At 38.0% G+C, this 17,817-nt stretch overlaps 1 protein-coding gene across 3 annotated transcripts in view; it reads right to left on the bottom strand.

The window, feature by feature from the left end:
• ATP2B1 (ATPase plasma membrane Ca2+ transporting 1) overlaps positions 1-17,817 on the bottom strand; it is a 65,933-nt gene that overhangs the window by 17,032 nt on the left and 31,084 nt on the right. For all 3 annotated transcript variants that reach the window (XM_074902760.1, XM_074902758.1, XM_074902759.1), the window contains exons 3-11: positions 14,104-14,301; positions 13,013-13,267; positions 12,807-12,932; positions 12,326-12,463; positions 9,387-9,425; positions 8,161-8,322; positions 6,301-6,515; positions 4,873-5,115; positions 2,261-2,502 (exon numbers count right to left, since the gene is read on the bottom strand). In XM_074902760.1, coding sequence (XP_074758861.1) covers positions 2,261-2,502; positions 4,873-5,115; positions 6,301-6,515; positions 8,161-8,322; positions 9,387-9,425; positions 12,326-12,463; positions 12,807-12,932; positions 13,013-13,267; positions 14,104-14,301 — 1,618 coding nt within the window. The remainder of the gene's footprint in view (positions 1-2,260; positions 2,503-4,872; positions 5,116-6,300; positions 6,516-8,160; positions 8,323-9,386; positions 9,426-12,325; positions 12,464-12,806; positions 12,933-13,012; positions 13,268-14,103; positions 14,302-17,817) is intronic.

Here is a 17,817-nt window from a genome sequence, read left to right as displayed (position 1 = left end):
TTTACCAATACTGATACCATGAATAACACTATTGACTTTAAATAAATATAAAATTATTTAATATATTTACTTTAAAATTTATTATTTTAAAACATTATTTATTATTTAGGAAGTATTTAAAATATTTAAATATTGACGTAATTTAGGTAAAAATATTGATTATGTAAAATTATAAATAATTATTAATAATTTTATCATGTGATAAATGTAAAAATAATTTAGCTAAAATTATTCGTCATTTTTAAAAATATTTATTATTTAAAATGTTTACTTTAAATAAATATAAAAATAAATAAATTTAGGCTTGTTCCTCTGCATCTTTAACAAAATTTTGCCATAAAGCAATGCCATAAGCATTTGTTTCACAAATCAGTATTATTGTGGCACTGAAAAAAATATAAGAATTTATGACTTTAAAATATCCAGTTCAGACCTGGCAGATGTGCTAAAATGACTACTGTTACATTTAAGTGTTTAGTCCAAGTGTTTAGGCAATTCCTAGGTACAAAATACAAAAAACCGTTTTCACCTTTGCCAGCAACTGAAAATGAAGCAGTCCCTTAAAGCTTCATGATATTAATCAAAAGTGAAATTTAAGGACTATCTGAATTGCCTGATTTTGGTTATCTGTTCAAATGTCAGCATCGTGCTGTTACCTGCAGTCACAGGTTTGTGATAAATTCACGGCATTCCAAGATGACTAAATAGAAGCCAATAAGCTTTACATAAAAGATTTCATTGAAACTTGCTTAAAAATTTCACCTAATGGTAAATAAAGAAAACTACTCTGCTTGAAAGAGTTTACTGCATTTCTTCCACATCTACTAGTGATTCTTCTGTATCTTATAAATATTCATGTTTAAGCTTTCAGTGCTCAAGAAGGGTCATACATGTGATAATAAAGAACGAGCAGCACAATTGACAAGTCAGGTTACAAGCTCCGAGATTAATTTCTGGTACTGCATAGGAAGCGATTAAAGAAAATGGCTTATGATGCTAAGTTTTTCCTAGTCAGTGCATACTCAAACAGTTTTGGAATTACAACTATACCAACAGTATCCAAATCAGTCTAGCTTTTCCTGTTCTTTGCCAAATGCATTTATTTTCTTGTCTCAGTTATGAAGCCAAGTGGACCACACAAGCCTGGGCAGAATGAGTTCTAGCAACTTCTACAGTTCAATTGCTCAGTAAGGCATAAAATATTTCTGAAGGTAGAAGTAGTGCGCAAATATAGGCATACTGAGACTCGTCTTAAAATTTAACTATGAAAAAATTCACATTTAAATTCTATATCAAAAGGAACAAGAGTCCTTTAAAGAATGACCTTTTGTTGTCAGCATGAAGTTGAACGGAAGGAAGATTTCATCTTTTTTCTTTAGTGCACTAATACTTTCCTGGATAATGATGGGGGAAGGGGCTAGTAGCAAGGAAAAAGGTAAATTGAACTGATGAATATAATCTCTGTGCTACTCAGACTAGAAATTGTCTGACATTAGAACCAAAACCAGACTGGCTACAACTGCTGTTCCTGGAGAACATGATGCATACATGCTTGACTTCTCTCCTCACCCCACCTAATTAGGAGTTACCCACAGCTGCCTTCACACCTAAAGGTTTGTCCCAGTGGTGACTAATCTCTCACTAATAGTCTAATCTCATTCCAATAAATCCTCTATAGATGTGCAGATGGATAAGGAAGCAATTTGCTTTGTCACATTAAAAACCCTCCATTGGCCAAGTTCAACCTCATCATAAAATGATCAACCTGGACACCAACTTGCAGTCTTTTGAAGCTAAACGTAACCACTTTTCAAAGGCACAAATCCTTCCAGGAATTTAGGCATATCAGCTGTTGGGACTTTACTGGAAGATGGGCGAGTATTTTGCCCAACCGTACCTAAACCTAAAATTGTTTAACTAGAGAAAAGATCAATTCATAGATGCTTTCCTGTATCAGAGTAGCATTTGCAAGTTAAAATTAAATCATAGCCAGCTCTTTTTGGAGGGGATGGGCTGTAAGAATTAAAGTAACTGAAATGCTAATCGCTCATTTTACTGTAGAAAATCAAGTAGTTGAGGGAGACAAGTTGGGAAGCTGGCTGCAATCACAAGGGTACAGGACTGCTGCACTTGTCTGTGAATAAGACAAGAGAAATATTTCACAGACTATGGTACAATGTTGCTTAGCACTTCAGTCTCCTTGCCTATCACAGCATTTAGCCAAATTCAAGTGCTGAATTACAGTAGTAATTGTTCTTACTTTTTAAGAACTATCTCAGAGGCACCTTTACTGAATATCCGGAAACTGCCATCAGAGTTTTTTAACACAGTACTCATAGATTTTCTAACAGAATTGAAGGTGTACACTTTGTACAAATCCTCTTCTGGTATCTCATTTCTTACGTCCTGATAATCACGTTTTAAATCCAAGAGCAATCCCAGCAAGGCACATTCAGTTTTATTTCCAACATGACGTGGTAGGCCACCTTCTTTTTCAGGAGGCTGCAAGAAGAACAAGAACCTTTGCTAATTAGGAGGTTAACTTACAAACCACTGAAGTACAACATTTAGAAAACAAGGAAGATAAGGCCAAGCTTAGCTCTAGATGGGGGAGTTCCACTTTCGTAATGATTACTTAATAAATTCCTGTGAGTCATGAGTCAAAGTCATACTGCTGTCTTCTGTACCTGTTTAGCATCCTTCAGTCCCCATTAAGTTTGTATTGAATCCTAACACGACCTTTCTAAAAGGCATTTTCCACTGCTTGAAATATCCATCTGACCAACTGAGTGTAGTCCCCGAATAATTATTTTGCATTTTAGAAGTACAGGTAAGTTTAAACCTATTTAAGCAAGCTAAATGGCATTATTTCTTCTAAATTAAAGTATTTTCTCCTGTAATAACTCTTCCTCAATGACTTAAGACTACGATCACATCACCTCTTAGCCTTCTGCTGAAGAAACTAAGTCTTTAAGCTTCTTAAGTCTCACTACAAGTGCCAGGCCATGGCCTATTTAACTGGAAAGAGTTCAGAAACAAGTTTCCAGCCCATTAATATCAGAACAAGTTTCCTATCTCAGCAATGTGGAATATGCACATACTAGTGCCATAAGTAAAGGAGTATCTCTCAAGGTATTTCTGAGCTTACACAGCTGTAACATTGCAGTGTAGTTTGTAGCAAAAAAGGCAGAAGCACTTGCTCAGCACGACATGCCTCAAGCAGCTAGAGCTAAACTACATTAATCATAACTCAGTGATCCATTTTCATCAGAGTGGCAAGATCTTGGACTTGGCTGTACTGAATACTCACACTTTCAAAATGTTCACTTTAATGTGCGGTTTAAGGTGTCCAGTTCTGGGCTCCCCAGTACAAGAGACATGGACATCCAGGAGCAAGTTCAGCCATGGGACACAAAGATGATAAAGGGACTGGAGCACCTGACATACAAGGAGAGGCTGAGCGAGCTGGGACTGTTCAGCCTAGAGAAAAGAAGGCTCTGGGGGAGAAACTTATCAGTATGTATTAAATGCCTGACTGGGGCAGGTGGGTGGAGCAACAGTAAAAGCCTGCCAAGCCAGACTTCTTAGTGGTGCCCAGTGAGAAGACAACAGGCAAGGGATACAAACTCGAAATCACATTTGAACATAAGGGAAATGCCTTTTTACTCTAAGGGTGGTGTCAAATACTTGACCTGGTTGTCCTGAGGTTGCAGTCTCCATCCTTTGAGATTCCTAAAACCTGACTGGACATAGGCCTAAACAATGTGCTCTGGCTGACCCTGTTTTGAGCAGGGAGGCTGGACCAGAGGACCTCATGAGGTCCCTTTTAGCCCTCTGATTCTGTAAAACAGACTAATTATGACTGCATTGGATGCAATTTGATTAAAATTGTAATAGTAAGAGACCTGGTCAGTTTACACGCAGCTACTTTTTTCCTTTTTATAAAAAGATCTTCAGAAAATAGACTGTGAAACTCCTCATAAGTCATTACTAGTATTTCAGTCTTGTTTCAGAGAAATCAGTGCTGGTGATATTGATGTGCCATCTCAAGTACTGCTATTGAGGAAATTCTTTCAGAGGTACCATTTTTATTGGCTGAAAAGTAGCTTTTGGACTGGGGTTTTACTGCTATTTCTGTATAACATTGCATTCATAGTGGAGGCTTCTACTAAATCCTGAAGTGCTGATTTATTTCTTTTTAAAGCTAATTCCCAAATATTATTTACTGCCTTAAAGAATACGTAAGTTATGCAACATGTTGGAATAACTACAGCAAGGAAGCTACATTTCAAGTTGCATAAAATGATGAACACAGAAGTGCCAAATAGTCCAGTATTTAAAATGTGTAAAAGCCCATTATTCTTTTTATTTTGAAAGCCTCAAAAGAGGTATGAGCAAAGATGTTAAAATTCTGAAGCCTACAAACTCATACAACAGTGTCTGGAATAAAACACCATCAAAATCCTCATGTGTATTGGTGTTTTCTGATTATTCTAGCTAATGTTATGCTACTCGTACATGTTTACTTGAAGTAGTACTCAAATCGAGCCAAGATCTCTTCAAGTAAGGTAAACAGTCCTGCTTATAAAAATAAATTTAGACACAACTGTGAACTTAAAGGAAGTTATCTTCCTGAGATTGTATCTTTGAATTACCAGTTCTAATCTAAATTATCAGTTCTAAATGAAATAAGCTGGTTTTGAAGTTTAGTCTAAAATAAGTGGTTGAGCAATCTACAGCAGGTACAAAATACCTTATGCTGTAGTTTTCCACAAACTTACTCTTAACTGCCTACCATGTGGCCACCAGACTACTTGTATCTTTTGAGGATGTTGTTTAGTTACCTTGATTATAATTAAGAAATCCACTTACCAGTATTTTGGAAGTATAAGCACAATTAACAGAAATTCCTGTCACAAGGTAAGCCATAGTTTTCTCTGGAATAGCTTCTGGTTCTGGAATTTTTTTATAATGTTTTTCATTGATGTAGGCTTGGACCACTGTCATTCTGTTCATGGTCAATGTTCCTGTTTTATCTGAGCAAATAGCTGTCGCATTGCCCATTGTTTCACATGCATCCAGATGTCTCACCAAGTTATTATCTTTCATCATTTTCTAAGGAAATAAAAGCAGTCAACAGCTATCAATGACCGTTAATTTACATTTCAGAAATTCTCATTTCGGGTGTCCAGTCTCTCACAGCAGTATCAGATAACACTTCAGATGACACTAAGTTATCTGTCATCTTACAGAGGAAGAATTTATAGCTACTACATTCTATAGGGATTCCTTTAAGTCTATTACATCATAGTAAACTTCATTTTGAACAAGGTTCATAAATACAGTCTTGTTCTCCTGTATCTGCATGTCACACTGACTACTGATATTATTCAGACTGTTAACAAGCAAGTAGTTTATGGCACGACTTAGAAATAGAGGAGAGGTACAGACTGAGCTTTACCAGATACAAAGTTTAAAAAGTATTTTTGCTTACAAGAAAGATCAAGGTATGTTACAGACTTATCCGAACACCAGAAGATATACAATTCAAAGGTGCTAGAATCAGACTTAAAAATCAAATACTAACTGGGAACCTAATGTTTCAGCTAAGATAGTGAAGATGACAAGTTTCACAGATCAAATATTGCTTTAAATTCTTTACTTAACAGCTTTGGATAGTATTTTAACCTCAAAGAGGTAGAGTAACTTGAAATTATGCAATGCTCAGGCCACTACTAGTTAGTGCTGTAAATTAATAAGCTTTAGAACACAAACTAAAACAGCCACTGTCTTTACAATTAGATTTTCAGATGAAGAACCAGTCTCAGCATGCTGAAGCAATAAGAAAATTAAGAGAACAAAGAGCACGAGTTAAAAACATGCAGTATAATTAAGAGAAAACTATGTCGTACAATATTCAAGTCCTCAAGGAGAATCAATCTGGAAACTTTTGCAGTAGTTGCTTAATGAAGTTAGGTAGAAGTTCGGGTTCATAGAAGAATTTGTTATTTACAAACTCCAAAACATCTATTTATTATAAGCAAATGCTACAATGTTATGAACTAAACCAATTCATCTTTAGTTAGTGACAACTGGCTGTCACTACTCACTGTTCATGTTAGTGTGTACTCAGAAATTAAGAAAAATACTGCTGCAGATTTCTTATACAGTTCAGGGAAACAAGAAAAGCTTCTCCTCAGTTTGTTATGTACATGTAATGCAGCATATCTCAGCTGAGATTTTACAGTTGATGAATACACCCACCCACCTTTAAAATCTGTTCCCCATCTATCTACTTACCTTAACAGAGTAAGCCAGAGATATAGTCACTGCAAGTGGAAGACCTTCTGGTACTGCCACCACCAAAACTGTAACTCCAATAATGAAGAACTTCACAAAATACTGAATATAAATTGGTGTACATTCAGCAAGCCAAGGCCTCTTCTGAACCCAGAAGGTATCAATTACAAAATATAACACAAGGATAATGACTGTGATTGCAGACATCAACAAACCTTGTTAAAAAGAGAATAAACAGTTTTCAGAAATTATCTCAAATATTTGGCAATAAAGAAAGTGGATAAGTGCAAATACTTCTGCCTTTAATATCTTAGTTATAAATTAACTTCTATAAACAGGCAAGTCAAGAAAGATTGAGGTAGTTTTCAAAGGTGTTCCAACTTTCGATGCAAGTATTTCCTCATGTATTTCATCTAGAAACTTCTAAAAATTTTTTTCCTTCCCATTTAATTGAAAAGTATAGATCTGATTATGAACAGGAGAGACCAATATGTAAAGTCATTTAACTAAGCAAAATAAGAACTGAAATAATTCAGCAGGCCTTCAATGATTGTGCCGCTGACTGACTCAGTAGAGAAAGCTGCTGACAGTCTGCATCCTGCTTCCTGCTGAAGGTGGGACTAAATATGGCAGCTAAGCAGGGTGTTCAATGGACTAGGAGTAACTGGGAAGACAAATCAGAACTGCTGTTAGCAAGTTGAGTGGCACACTGAAGACACCACATGAAAACCGTGAAGGAAAATGCACCTGTCTGGAAAAAAGGAACAGAAGTCACTGAAGGGTCAGCTCTTTTTTAGAAAGATGCTTCAGTGTGTGCACCATCCCAAAAGAGCACGGCAGAAAAGTGCATGAATGCAGTAGATGAGCATTAAGGGTGTGTGGGGAATTACAACGGATCAAAAGGTCCATAAAGGAAAAGAAGAGCTCTTATGAAAGGTGTGAAAAAAAATTGTTTGACAAGAGTATTTTACACTAAACATACTGTGGAACCTTTATTCAACATTTGTTAGTACAAGTCTCTCTGAAAAATGAACACTGCCATACATAACTATGGAGTGATAAAGCTAAAAGTTTAATTGCTTTGTCCTCATACCATAACTGCTTGTCCTCACACCACAGACACTGACATCAGCCCTTTTTGAGCTGTGGGCTGAGCTATAAGGCTTCTAGAAGTTCCTCTAGTTTAAAATCTTTCAGCAGTTCTACATGGACCAAAATAAATCCTGAAATATTTAAACCAAACCTCAACATACTATATAATACAGCCTAAAAATCTACACTGAACTTCACTGTTGCTTTAGTCTACTTTCGAGAAGCAACAGTTTACCAAATGTTTTGACAGGACAACTGAATATTAGCTGACAAAAGAGTAACAGAGGCTAAAGGATAGTAGAAAGTAAAAAAAAAAAAAGTTACATATCAGCAAAGCATATGCTAAGTGGAAATTCCTAAGCCTCTGAAAGTACCAGAGATAACCTGGTTGACCCTACCACGTTTTCCAGACTTCACTCAATTTATAGTTCTCTAGGTACATCACTAAATGCCATATCTTATCTGAAATTACCTTTCCTAACAGTTGTCCAGCATTATGAAGTTGGAATTTTCTCTCTCAGAAGCTGACACTAAAGCCTGAATCTATTTACATCAAGGAAAAAGAAGAGTCATCCTCATGACACAGTCTGAGAAGCCATCAGCATACTCAGGCACAATGGCATACTTGCATGCATTGGTATTTTGCACTTAAAAAATAATCAAACCAGTCAAGGCTAGCTACTTAAGGTGACCCCTCACAAACTGTGCATGTTCCAACTTTATTAAAACATGTGACATCAATGTAAGGAGGGTATTGATACATCATACCTGCTTTGCCAATCTGAACTGCAAGCTTTGTAAGTTTGCCTTGAAGAACCGACTTTTCTTTCTTTGGCAAATTTGCTCTCTTCTTGTCTTTTTCATCTCCGTCCCCACCATCCTCACTCTTCAGTGGTTGCATTTCCATGGCTGCACCATCCTGAGCTTTAGCTAGAAGTTGAAATCAAGTAAAGTTTAGCCATTGGGGCGTCCCCAGAAGTCAGTGATACTTAAAAAGCTTAGTAACACCAGGCTCCATTAAACACCAGTACTGTGTAGTACCTTCTATCCAGAGATGCTGCGGTACACATGAATGTTTAAATAAGTGCAATGGGTGTAGGTGCCCAGGTACGGGCAGCAGGGGAGCCGCAGCCTGTGGATAAGATCACAGTGAGGCAGCTGTGCCCCTGCAGCCCGTGGAGGACCACAGTGGAGCAGAGATCCACCTGCAGCCTGTGGAAGACCCCATGCCACAGCAGGCAGATGGGCAGCCTGTAAGGGGCCGATGCTGAAGCAGGCTCCTGGCAGGAGCTGGGGTCCATGGGAGACCCATGCTTGTGCAGCCTGTTCCTACAGGACCGTACCCTGTGGGAAGGGCCCGCACTGGAAAAGTTCATGAAGGGCTGTATCCCTAGGGAGGGACCCCATGATGGAGCAGGGGAAGAACATGAGAATGACAAAGCAGAGACATGCATTATGAACTGACCAAAAAACCCAACTCCCATACCCCTGCACTCCTCAGGGGCAGGAGGTAGAAGTGAGGAGTGAAGTTGAGCCTAGAAAAAAGGCGGGGTGGGGGGGAATATATTTTCTGTTGATGTAGTTTCTTACCATTCTACTCTATTTTTAATAGGCAATAAATTAATCTTCCCCAACATGAGTCTGTTTTGCCTGTGAAGAGAATTAGTAAGTGATCTCCCATATTTTTCTCAACCCACAAGCTTTTCATCCTATTTTCTGCCCTGTCTCCCTGCTGAAAAGTGGGGAGTGAGAGAGTATCTGGGTGGGCATCTGACAGCCAGACAAGGCTAACTCACCTCAACAAGAGGGCTTGTGTTGAGACTACCAAATTCATTTAAGCATTTGGTTGGGGCAGATTCACTTATGCCAACTTTAGCATAAGCACTTTGGATTTAAGCATTCAATATGTATTTTCATAGGAAAGTATGTATTCATTACATACACTCTCAGAAAAATAGGGATTTGCAAGAAAGGTTCAGAGAACCTGCATTTACCTTTGTTACGGTTTTCAACAGCTCCATCTTGCTTTTTACCTGTCAGAGAAGGGAACATGCTGTGTTTTAAATTGGCTGTGCAGAACTTCATTTAAGTGTTTATGTTTATATATAATGCATACATTACCATATCCTAAAATAAGCAACTGCATTTTTAAAAGTGTAGAACAAACTGGAGACAGAGGGCTGACATAACTGAAGCTTTACAAGCATGTCAACTCTCAAACAGCTCACATCAGGTTTTTTCAACTTCATTTTTCACATATAAGACTGCTGCAGTGTTATGCTACCACAGTTACGTGTGCACAAATTACTGATACAGACATTTACTATGCTTGTGAGGAAAGCTTTTGAAAGGCTTGCCTAAACATTTTTCTAGGAAAGAAATTTGTGACATTAAAGTGATTCTGAATTTATTAAAAGACTGAAATGTTACAGTTAACTAGAAGACCAACACATCACGGGTAGCTTATTGGAGTGGGGGGGACCACACTACCTCTTTTTGTTTGGGTGACAAAATTTTCTATTAATTAGAAAAAGCAAGAGTTTTAATTACTGTTTGTAAAAACCTGAAATGAAAGCACAAAACCAAGGAACTTAAAGCAAAACCCAGAATTTAGTAGTATCTCTGGTAATTAATTAAATCTTCAGCCTTAATTTATGCGGGCTGAAACATACAAGAATACCCAGGTACAAGAAATCAAATTATCAAGCAGTGTGTCTGGCATGACAACATTTAATACCTTCACTACATTATTACTGTAGACATAGTCCAACTTCTATACATAAGATTTCCCCCTGAACATCCTCATAACAGCTGATGGAAAAAAAAAGCACGTTCACCTTCTCCAGAAGATGCCACGTCAGACTTAAGAAATCATCACTTAGTTTCGCATTTGTTCTTTCAGTTTATCTTCCCCTCTTACAAGAGCAAATTCCTACACAAGATACTTCTAGCTCCTTGTACATACATTTGCTTTCATTCTGAACCAAGCCATACACACCCAACTAAAAATAGTCACTTTAATCTCCTTAACATTCACAGAGAAGCTAATTTAGTTTAACCTGAGTTTTACCAAGGAGAATCTTACCAGGCAACTAACTTAAGGGAAAGAGGAAATTGTCTATCTTGGGAGACAAAAAAAACCCCACAAGCATTCAGGCCCTAGGACACACCAGAACACTACCTTTCAAAAAGACTTCTGCTTTTACAATAGGAAGCACTGGCACAATATTAATAAAAACTACAATCTTCTCCGTATCTCCTGTAGCTGCTGGTACTACTGCTTCCTCCTCCTTCCACTGTAAGGGAAAGAGCAAAGGATGGAAACTGGTTCACACTAATCCCTGGAAATGATGCAGGTCCACTTTTACTCTTCACTACCATGCTCGAGCTTGAAAGTAATTTTGAACTTTCAGTTCTTATAACAATTCTTGTAACTTTATAAGTTTCAAGAAGGGTCATGTCCTGCTTCAGTTAGGATAGGGTTAAGTTTCTCCCAAGCAGTGAGAAGGGATCTCCAGCTGGGTTATTCATACCCACAACATGGGAAGCTTTCCTTTGTGGCTTTTGTCATGGGAAGCACGCACAGCAGGCTGGCTGTGTTCACTTCGGTATTTCTCTGTGTATCTTTTGTCTTGTTTACTGTTATTACTGTTTATTGTTGTTATTACTGCTATTGTTGTTGTTCAGATTGTTTATCACACTGTTGTATTAAATTTCTCCTTATTTTAACCCGGGGTTTGTGCCCTACTTGTGCCTGAGGGTGGGGGAGGGACAACAGCAACATGGTCTCCGGTCCCAGCAGGGCCTAAACTTTCACAGGTCAGAACTGTAAAGTATTTGTGAATGAGGACAAGACAAAAAGCACAATTCAGTCCTCACTCCTGTACAGAGCACACATTTCAAAAGTCACCTTTAGTTTGAAGGTCACTGAGATTCTAAGCACATTTCTGTATGGCTTTCCGTTTATGGCTTTCTGTTACTATTTCATATGCCTCTGATGAAAAAGTGTATTTTTCTGACAAGAATCTTCTCTCAGTCCCATCCTGTAGACCTCACGGCTGTTTCTAGAAAAATTTTTGCTGTGGTGAAGCTCAGGACTGAGCATGATTTGTGAGAGCTAATATCAAAACATTACTTGTTAACATTTCTAAGCTTTGACTCTCAGGATAAAGGCTATGGCTTAGATAAGTGACCTTATAATGCCAGCTACTGAGCAAGTCCTTCAGAATAAGGAAGGCAGCCCATTTCACACTTCACAGAAGGGCTTCAAAATGCTCTGGTTTACAAGCCCCTCATCCCTCTAAAAATAAAGTTTACAGAAAAGTGCCACTACGGATTTGCCTTGTGTGTAATCTCTGAGCATTCAAAGTTCCAGCTCTGGAAGAAAACGTGTGGCAGAAGCAGCTGTCTACTCATCTTTATCAAAATCAGTCTTATATATGCTTAAGATATCCACGAACTCAGCAGTATCAATGATACAAGCTTTTCCTCTTCAAGTGTCATAGAAGAACTCCCTATACAGGACATTTTCTATCTGTCAAAAGCAGAGCGTGATACTTACTACGTTGTTATTGGTAATAACCTGTTTGTCATTAAAAAAAAAATTCCTATTAGACATGAATGTACTTTGAAGTTACAAGAGATAGCAGTTTAACAGTTTGTACATGGTATGGCTGGTTAGGAGCTGTAAACCTTCTAACCTCTAATTGATCAATGAGATTTGAAGTTTAATTAAAGTCCATGGGACAAGAGTTATTAGTAGTTGACATCCTCTCAGATCACTGGACCGGGGTTTTTGCCTGTGAAACTTGGTGAAAGTATGAGGTTTTAAAAAAAAAGATTTCTGGCTTCAGATGACTGGAACATGTTTTTATCCAGTAACAGTCAGGAGTTCACCCCTCCCTCCCCAATGATTTAAGATTACTATGCCTACTTTTCTTGTCCTTCTTCTCTTTTTCCTTCTCCTCTTCATCTCCTCCAGCCCCAAGTAAGGTAAAGATAATTCCAGTCTGAGAGTTCACACCTACAGCAGTAACTACCATTCTTCCAGAGCCTTCCATCACATGTGTACCTGAAAGATTGAAGCAGGTTTTCCACTGAGACTTGAGCAGTTATATGGCACAGCACAAAGGAAATGAGTTCTCAAACTTCACATCGATGAAACCCTAAGATACCACTGTGGCCCTCTAGAGCTTTAATTGCCAAAACTGTCTCGAAAATAAACCCATATAAACTGAAAAACATTTTGTGTAGTTGCTAAGAGTCTGCTAAAGTTCTGTACTAGTTGCAAAGTTTTTAGATAATTGTAGGAGTTAGACTAGATAAGGTCTACTCTGTCAGATTTTAACCTCAAAATAACCAGTTTATTCCCAGAAACAAACTACTTTCTTCAGGAATTGTCAAAAGTTACACACCTGACAGCAGCATAGGATCTCTGTCCAGAGATTTCTTAACATGATCAGATTCTCCAGTCAGTGAGCTTTCATCAATTTTGAGGTCATTTCCTTGAATGAGTACACCATCAGCCGGTAAAAGATCACCTACAAGAGATCACTGGGTATGTTGACTGCAGTTCCTTTTTTAAAAATAAAAGAAAGTTCAACTTTAAAGATAGGTTTACCATATTTCACTTGTGCAATATCTCCAACAATTATGTCAGCTACTGGTATTTGGATGACTTGGCCACCTCTGATGACTGTGAATTTCTGTTCTTGTTCAATACGGCTCTGCAATCCCCGAAACTGTTTCTCTTTACTCCAGTCATTGAAAGCTGTTACTAATACCACACAAACTACAGATAGGAGGATTGCTGCTCCTTCAATCCAACCTGCTTCAGATTCCTCCTCCTCTTCACCAACATTTACTGATCCACATACTGTAGGAAACAGGTTTTAGATTTAAGAAAGTTCACACAGACAGTTATTTCAACAACAAGGTTTTGCCAGACAGAAGAAACTAATAGCTGCTAAACATTTTCCATGCTAGCCTTCTCTGCAATTTTACATTTGTTTTCAGTAAGAGTAATGCACAAAGAAGCTAATGAACCTGAACGCTAGAGCAGCTCAAAGAAGTTAAACTACCTACTTATCTGAACATCCCTGCTTATCTGAACATAAGAGAAGTTGATATAGAAAGTTACCCATCCCTATCATCCTATTAAATGATGGCAAAAGAATGCCAGACTAGACCATTAGTTAACCACCTTTTACTTTCACAACATTTCCCACCTTATCTTAACAAGACAGACATCACTGCAAAAATTCAGTTCCAATACAGGCCAGATCCCTTCATCTTCCATTTAGAAGTATAAATATAGCTTCATTTCTTAAATTAGAAAGTTACCAGTGTCATATTGCGAATCAAGAAAAATTTAGCACATGACTGCCAATTATAAATTGTTTAAATATTTAGGCAAAGCTAGAAAAACACTTGCACAGAAACATGACTGATCTCAGACAAGTCCTTGTTCCTGCTGCCTGCATTTTACCTTTGGCAATATTGTGGTCAGAATGATAGCAGATCATAACCAGGGGAATCTTATGTTGCCCTTTTTAAAGGCAAGCTAGAGTTTTAGTAGTGTTTGCTCAAAAAGGAGTAAGTTGCTTTTCCCCTGACTTACTGTCTCATCAGATTTACAGTATACGCATGCTGAACCAGGAAAGTCAGTGGTATAATACAGGTTCATACCTACTTTTTAAAAAGTTTACTTACGTGATTCATTTCCTCCTGGAGGCTGGTAAAAAGAAAGGCCCAAGGATACTACAGCTGCAATTTCTAATATAATTAGTGTAACATCCTGTAGTGCTTCCCATACTAACTGAAGAAATGTTTTTGGCTTTTTAGGAGGTATAAAGTTCTTCCCAAAAACTGCTTCTCTCCTTTCTATATCTGCTGGATTTCCACTTAAACCTATTTAATAATAAGACAAAGTTAGTGACACTTATTTGTATTTCACCCTCACATTAGAACTGATAGTTTTCCCATTCATGGAGTCAAGTCGCACTCCGTATTTCAGTAACAATACTGAAAAGCCATATCTCAAATATAATTACATAAGTATTATCCTTAAATCAGAGTCACTATAGAAAACCAGCTATATTTTATAATTCGTACTTTGCCAATATAAAGGTCTACCTACTTGCATATGACATAGCAACAGAGTAATAGTAGCAGACATACCTTTGTACCAAGTAAACAAGTTTGCAAGACAAGATCATTAGTAGAGTTACTACTATCGAGACTGAGTAGCACCATGCAGCTTTAGCAAGACCACAGCCTGTGAAGCCAGCTCTGGTTCCCACTGTAGGGATTCTGTATTCAGAGATAACATCCTAGGATCCTACAATTAATGTAACATTTATAATGAAATATTTAATATAATTAACAAAATATTGTAAATATCATATTTGTGTATTATTTATGTTATAAAAGACTTAAAAGCTGGTGCATCGTGTGGCAAGAGGCAGCCACTGAATGATACTGCTTCTATGTGGACAGCAACTGTTTGCTCTTCTGAAGCTTCACTTTCTACTTCTTCCCACAGAGAGCCCATATTTAACACTGCAGCTTCGTACCCATCTTTTTTTTTATATGGCATATTTCTTTCAGAGTCTTCTTCTCTGTCTCAACTCTTGTACCATCCTTAAGGGACACTAGCAAGTAAGAGTGAGGGGCCTTCACTAAAAGGCACTGCCTGCTTCGACTTAGCCCAAGTCCTTAAAAATCAAGGAATATCAAGTATATTCAGTGCAAGGTCACACGCTCAAGGTATTCCATAAGTACACCTCCTGTTTACTCCTTCAACAGCTTCCAGTTGCCTAACCTACCATTCAGAATTTGAGAGACACGCTCATTTTTCAAAGCAAAATGGCCAATTGCCCAGCCATGTTCAGAGGAAAGGTCTGGATAATCCAGCCATATTTTCCCCGAGGTTATGATCAGCACCTGCTTAAAGAAAACAATTTTCCCAGTAGCAGGTTTTTTAGTAGTTAAACCCAATTGTTAAAGACCCAATTGATAAAGACATTGCAAACACGCTAGGTAACTGATAAAAACAGCAACCACTGCAACTGGCTTTCACAAGTGGGATATTTAACACCTCTAACAGACAAAATTTCCTAGAACCATCACGTAATATTTCAAGACACTTTGCAGCAACTACTGAACTGCAAAGCTCAGTTTTAAATGCTAACAACTGCTATATAATCATTTAACTGAAAAGCATAATATTATGCGCCGATCATTTCAAAAGTGAAACGAATTAGACGTACTCTTAGTGGATATAATAAATCGGATGTATTCCGACACTCTCAGATGCACCTTGAATTCATGGCTTTGGAAGTTTAATACAAAGAAGCAATTTTACTATCTAGCCATAACACTGCGCTTCTGAAGTTCAAGCTCTGAGATGCCTACTTTCCACTCTCAAAGAGCACTGCAACACCATTTTGAAAATCAAGTTATATGAGAGAGTCTCAGGAAACTTAGGACAGCTTGGCCATTCCAAAAAGGCTGGACCATATTGCTATTTTGCCACAGATACCATTTCTCTCTTCCTTTTAGCATGGCAGCTTGGAAGATTATTTACTTTCCTCCTCCCTTCACAGGGTACCAGGATGCAGAACATCAGAAGTATACAGCAAAGGTCTTCAAAGAACAAAAAGTGTTTTCCAACAAGGCCGTATAAAGTCAAGCTACTATCAGAACCCCTTAGTGAAGATTAGTAAATATGTCTAGCAAAGACAAAAAGCATTTGTATTTTTAGTATTCACCATGATACACCATGCACCATTACTGAACTTGCTACCACACAGCTGGCAATTTCATAGTTCACAATCTACAGTCCTGGGGTTGAAACTACTGCCATTTTTCTGTTCATTATGTAACTTAGCTAGGGTAATTTAGGTTATTCAGGGCTAAGTTTGAAAATATTAATGAAGGGATAGTTAAAGCTTCATATACAAATTTTATTAGAAACCTAGAAGTTACTAGACAAACAAAATTATGCAGACCTGTGAAAGTATCAATGGTGGTCCATCTCTCCAGAATATAGGAAAGCCTTTTGCTACTACAGATATGTCAAACATTCATTTATTCACATTTGTATGCATTTGTACACATGTAAAGGACATTAAATACTAAGCAGTAAAGTCTGCCAGTGTCTTTTTTTAGTAATACTGGTAAAGAACAGTTCCCATTTCTCACTTCAAATCAGGTAGGTCTGATGCACCTTTTGCCTGAAAACAGACATCGCCTTACATTGTCAACAACTTCAAAGCAAAAAGTAATACAAGCTGAACTCACCCACTGTGTAGGATTTCAGAACTACCTGTACTTCTGCTGTGAAGTCACTAGTAATTACATAAGTCAGCATTTCATATCATAAAGAAACCTTCCAAATAGGAAGAAGTCTCAGAGGGCCTGTCCTGGTTCCGACCAGGATGGACTTAATTTTCATTGGAGTATTTCATTCCATGTGATGTCGTGGGGTGGAGCTCGCTCTCCCTGGCAGCACGGCTTGGCACCTGCTCGTCAGGCCGTCTTGTTGTGGGGGGCGGGGGGGGGGGGGAACCGGTCACTGCATTTGGTAAACCACTGCTGCATTTTACCTGTTTTCTTTTGAATTCACTATTGTTACTGTTGTTATATTTAGTAATTTTTTTCTTTTTACTCAACCCACGAATTCTCTTCTCTTGTCACTCCCCTGTCTTACCAGAGCGGGGGGGGGTGGTGGGGATGAAGGGCCTGCCACATGGCGTCTGGCTGCTGGCTGAGTTCAAACTTCCGCAGCCTTGCAGGTGTGTGTATACATTTTAGAGAGCTAGAACTAGTGTAACACATAGCAGTTTTCTGCTTAGATCTTGCCTAGATTTTTTCCATTAGAAATGTCTCAATTTCTATACTTACAACTTGAATTTAACAAGACTTGGTTCTACTTTTACAAGAGCTTTCCAGCACTACCTCCAAGAAATTTACAGCAGCATACCTGACAGAGAAGCTGTTTCTCTAAAGGTTCATGTAATGATTTTGAGACAAAATGACACCTTTGTAGAGGACACAGCTCAGAAAAGGTTAAGTAAGATGAGTTAAGAGCAAATTAACACATTTGACTGTTGAGGCCTTGCTGTGTTTAGGAGCTACTCCCACACTTCAAAAAAAGATGGTGCCCTTTTACTAAGTTAGTGATCGTATTTAACTGATTGCAGGACAGTACATCAAAATGTCAAATACTTTTGAAAAGGAAAGGTCTTGATCACACAGTCCTCAGTACAGCAGAATCAATCTGCAGGAAATGGCATCTAACCCTTTCTAGTTTATGCTGACATCATTCCCATGTGTTAACCTGCTTGTTATGTTATGAAACGAAGTGAATCCTGCAGTATACTAGGTATTTGATGTTTAGTGCATCCTGGTCATCTACAATTG

Source organism: Athene noctua, chromosome 3, assembly GCF_965140245.1.
Source record: "Athene noctua chromosome 3, bAthNoc1.hap1.1, whole genome shotgun sequence".
NCBI classification, from domain to species: Eukaryota; Metazoa; Chordata; class Aves; order Strigiformes; family Strigidae; genus Athene; species Athene noctua.
This window is presented reverse-complemented; position numbering and strand designations above follow the sequence as displayed.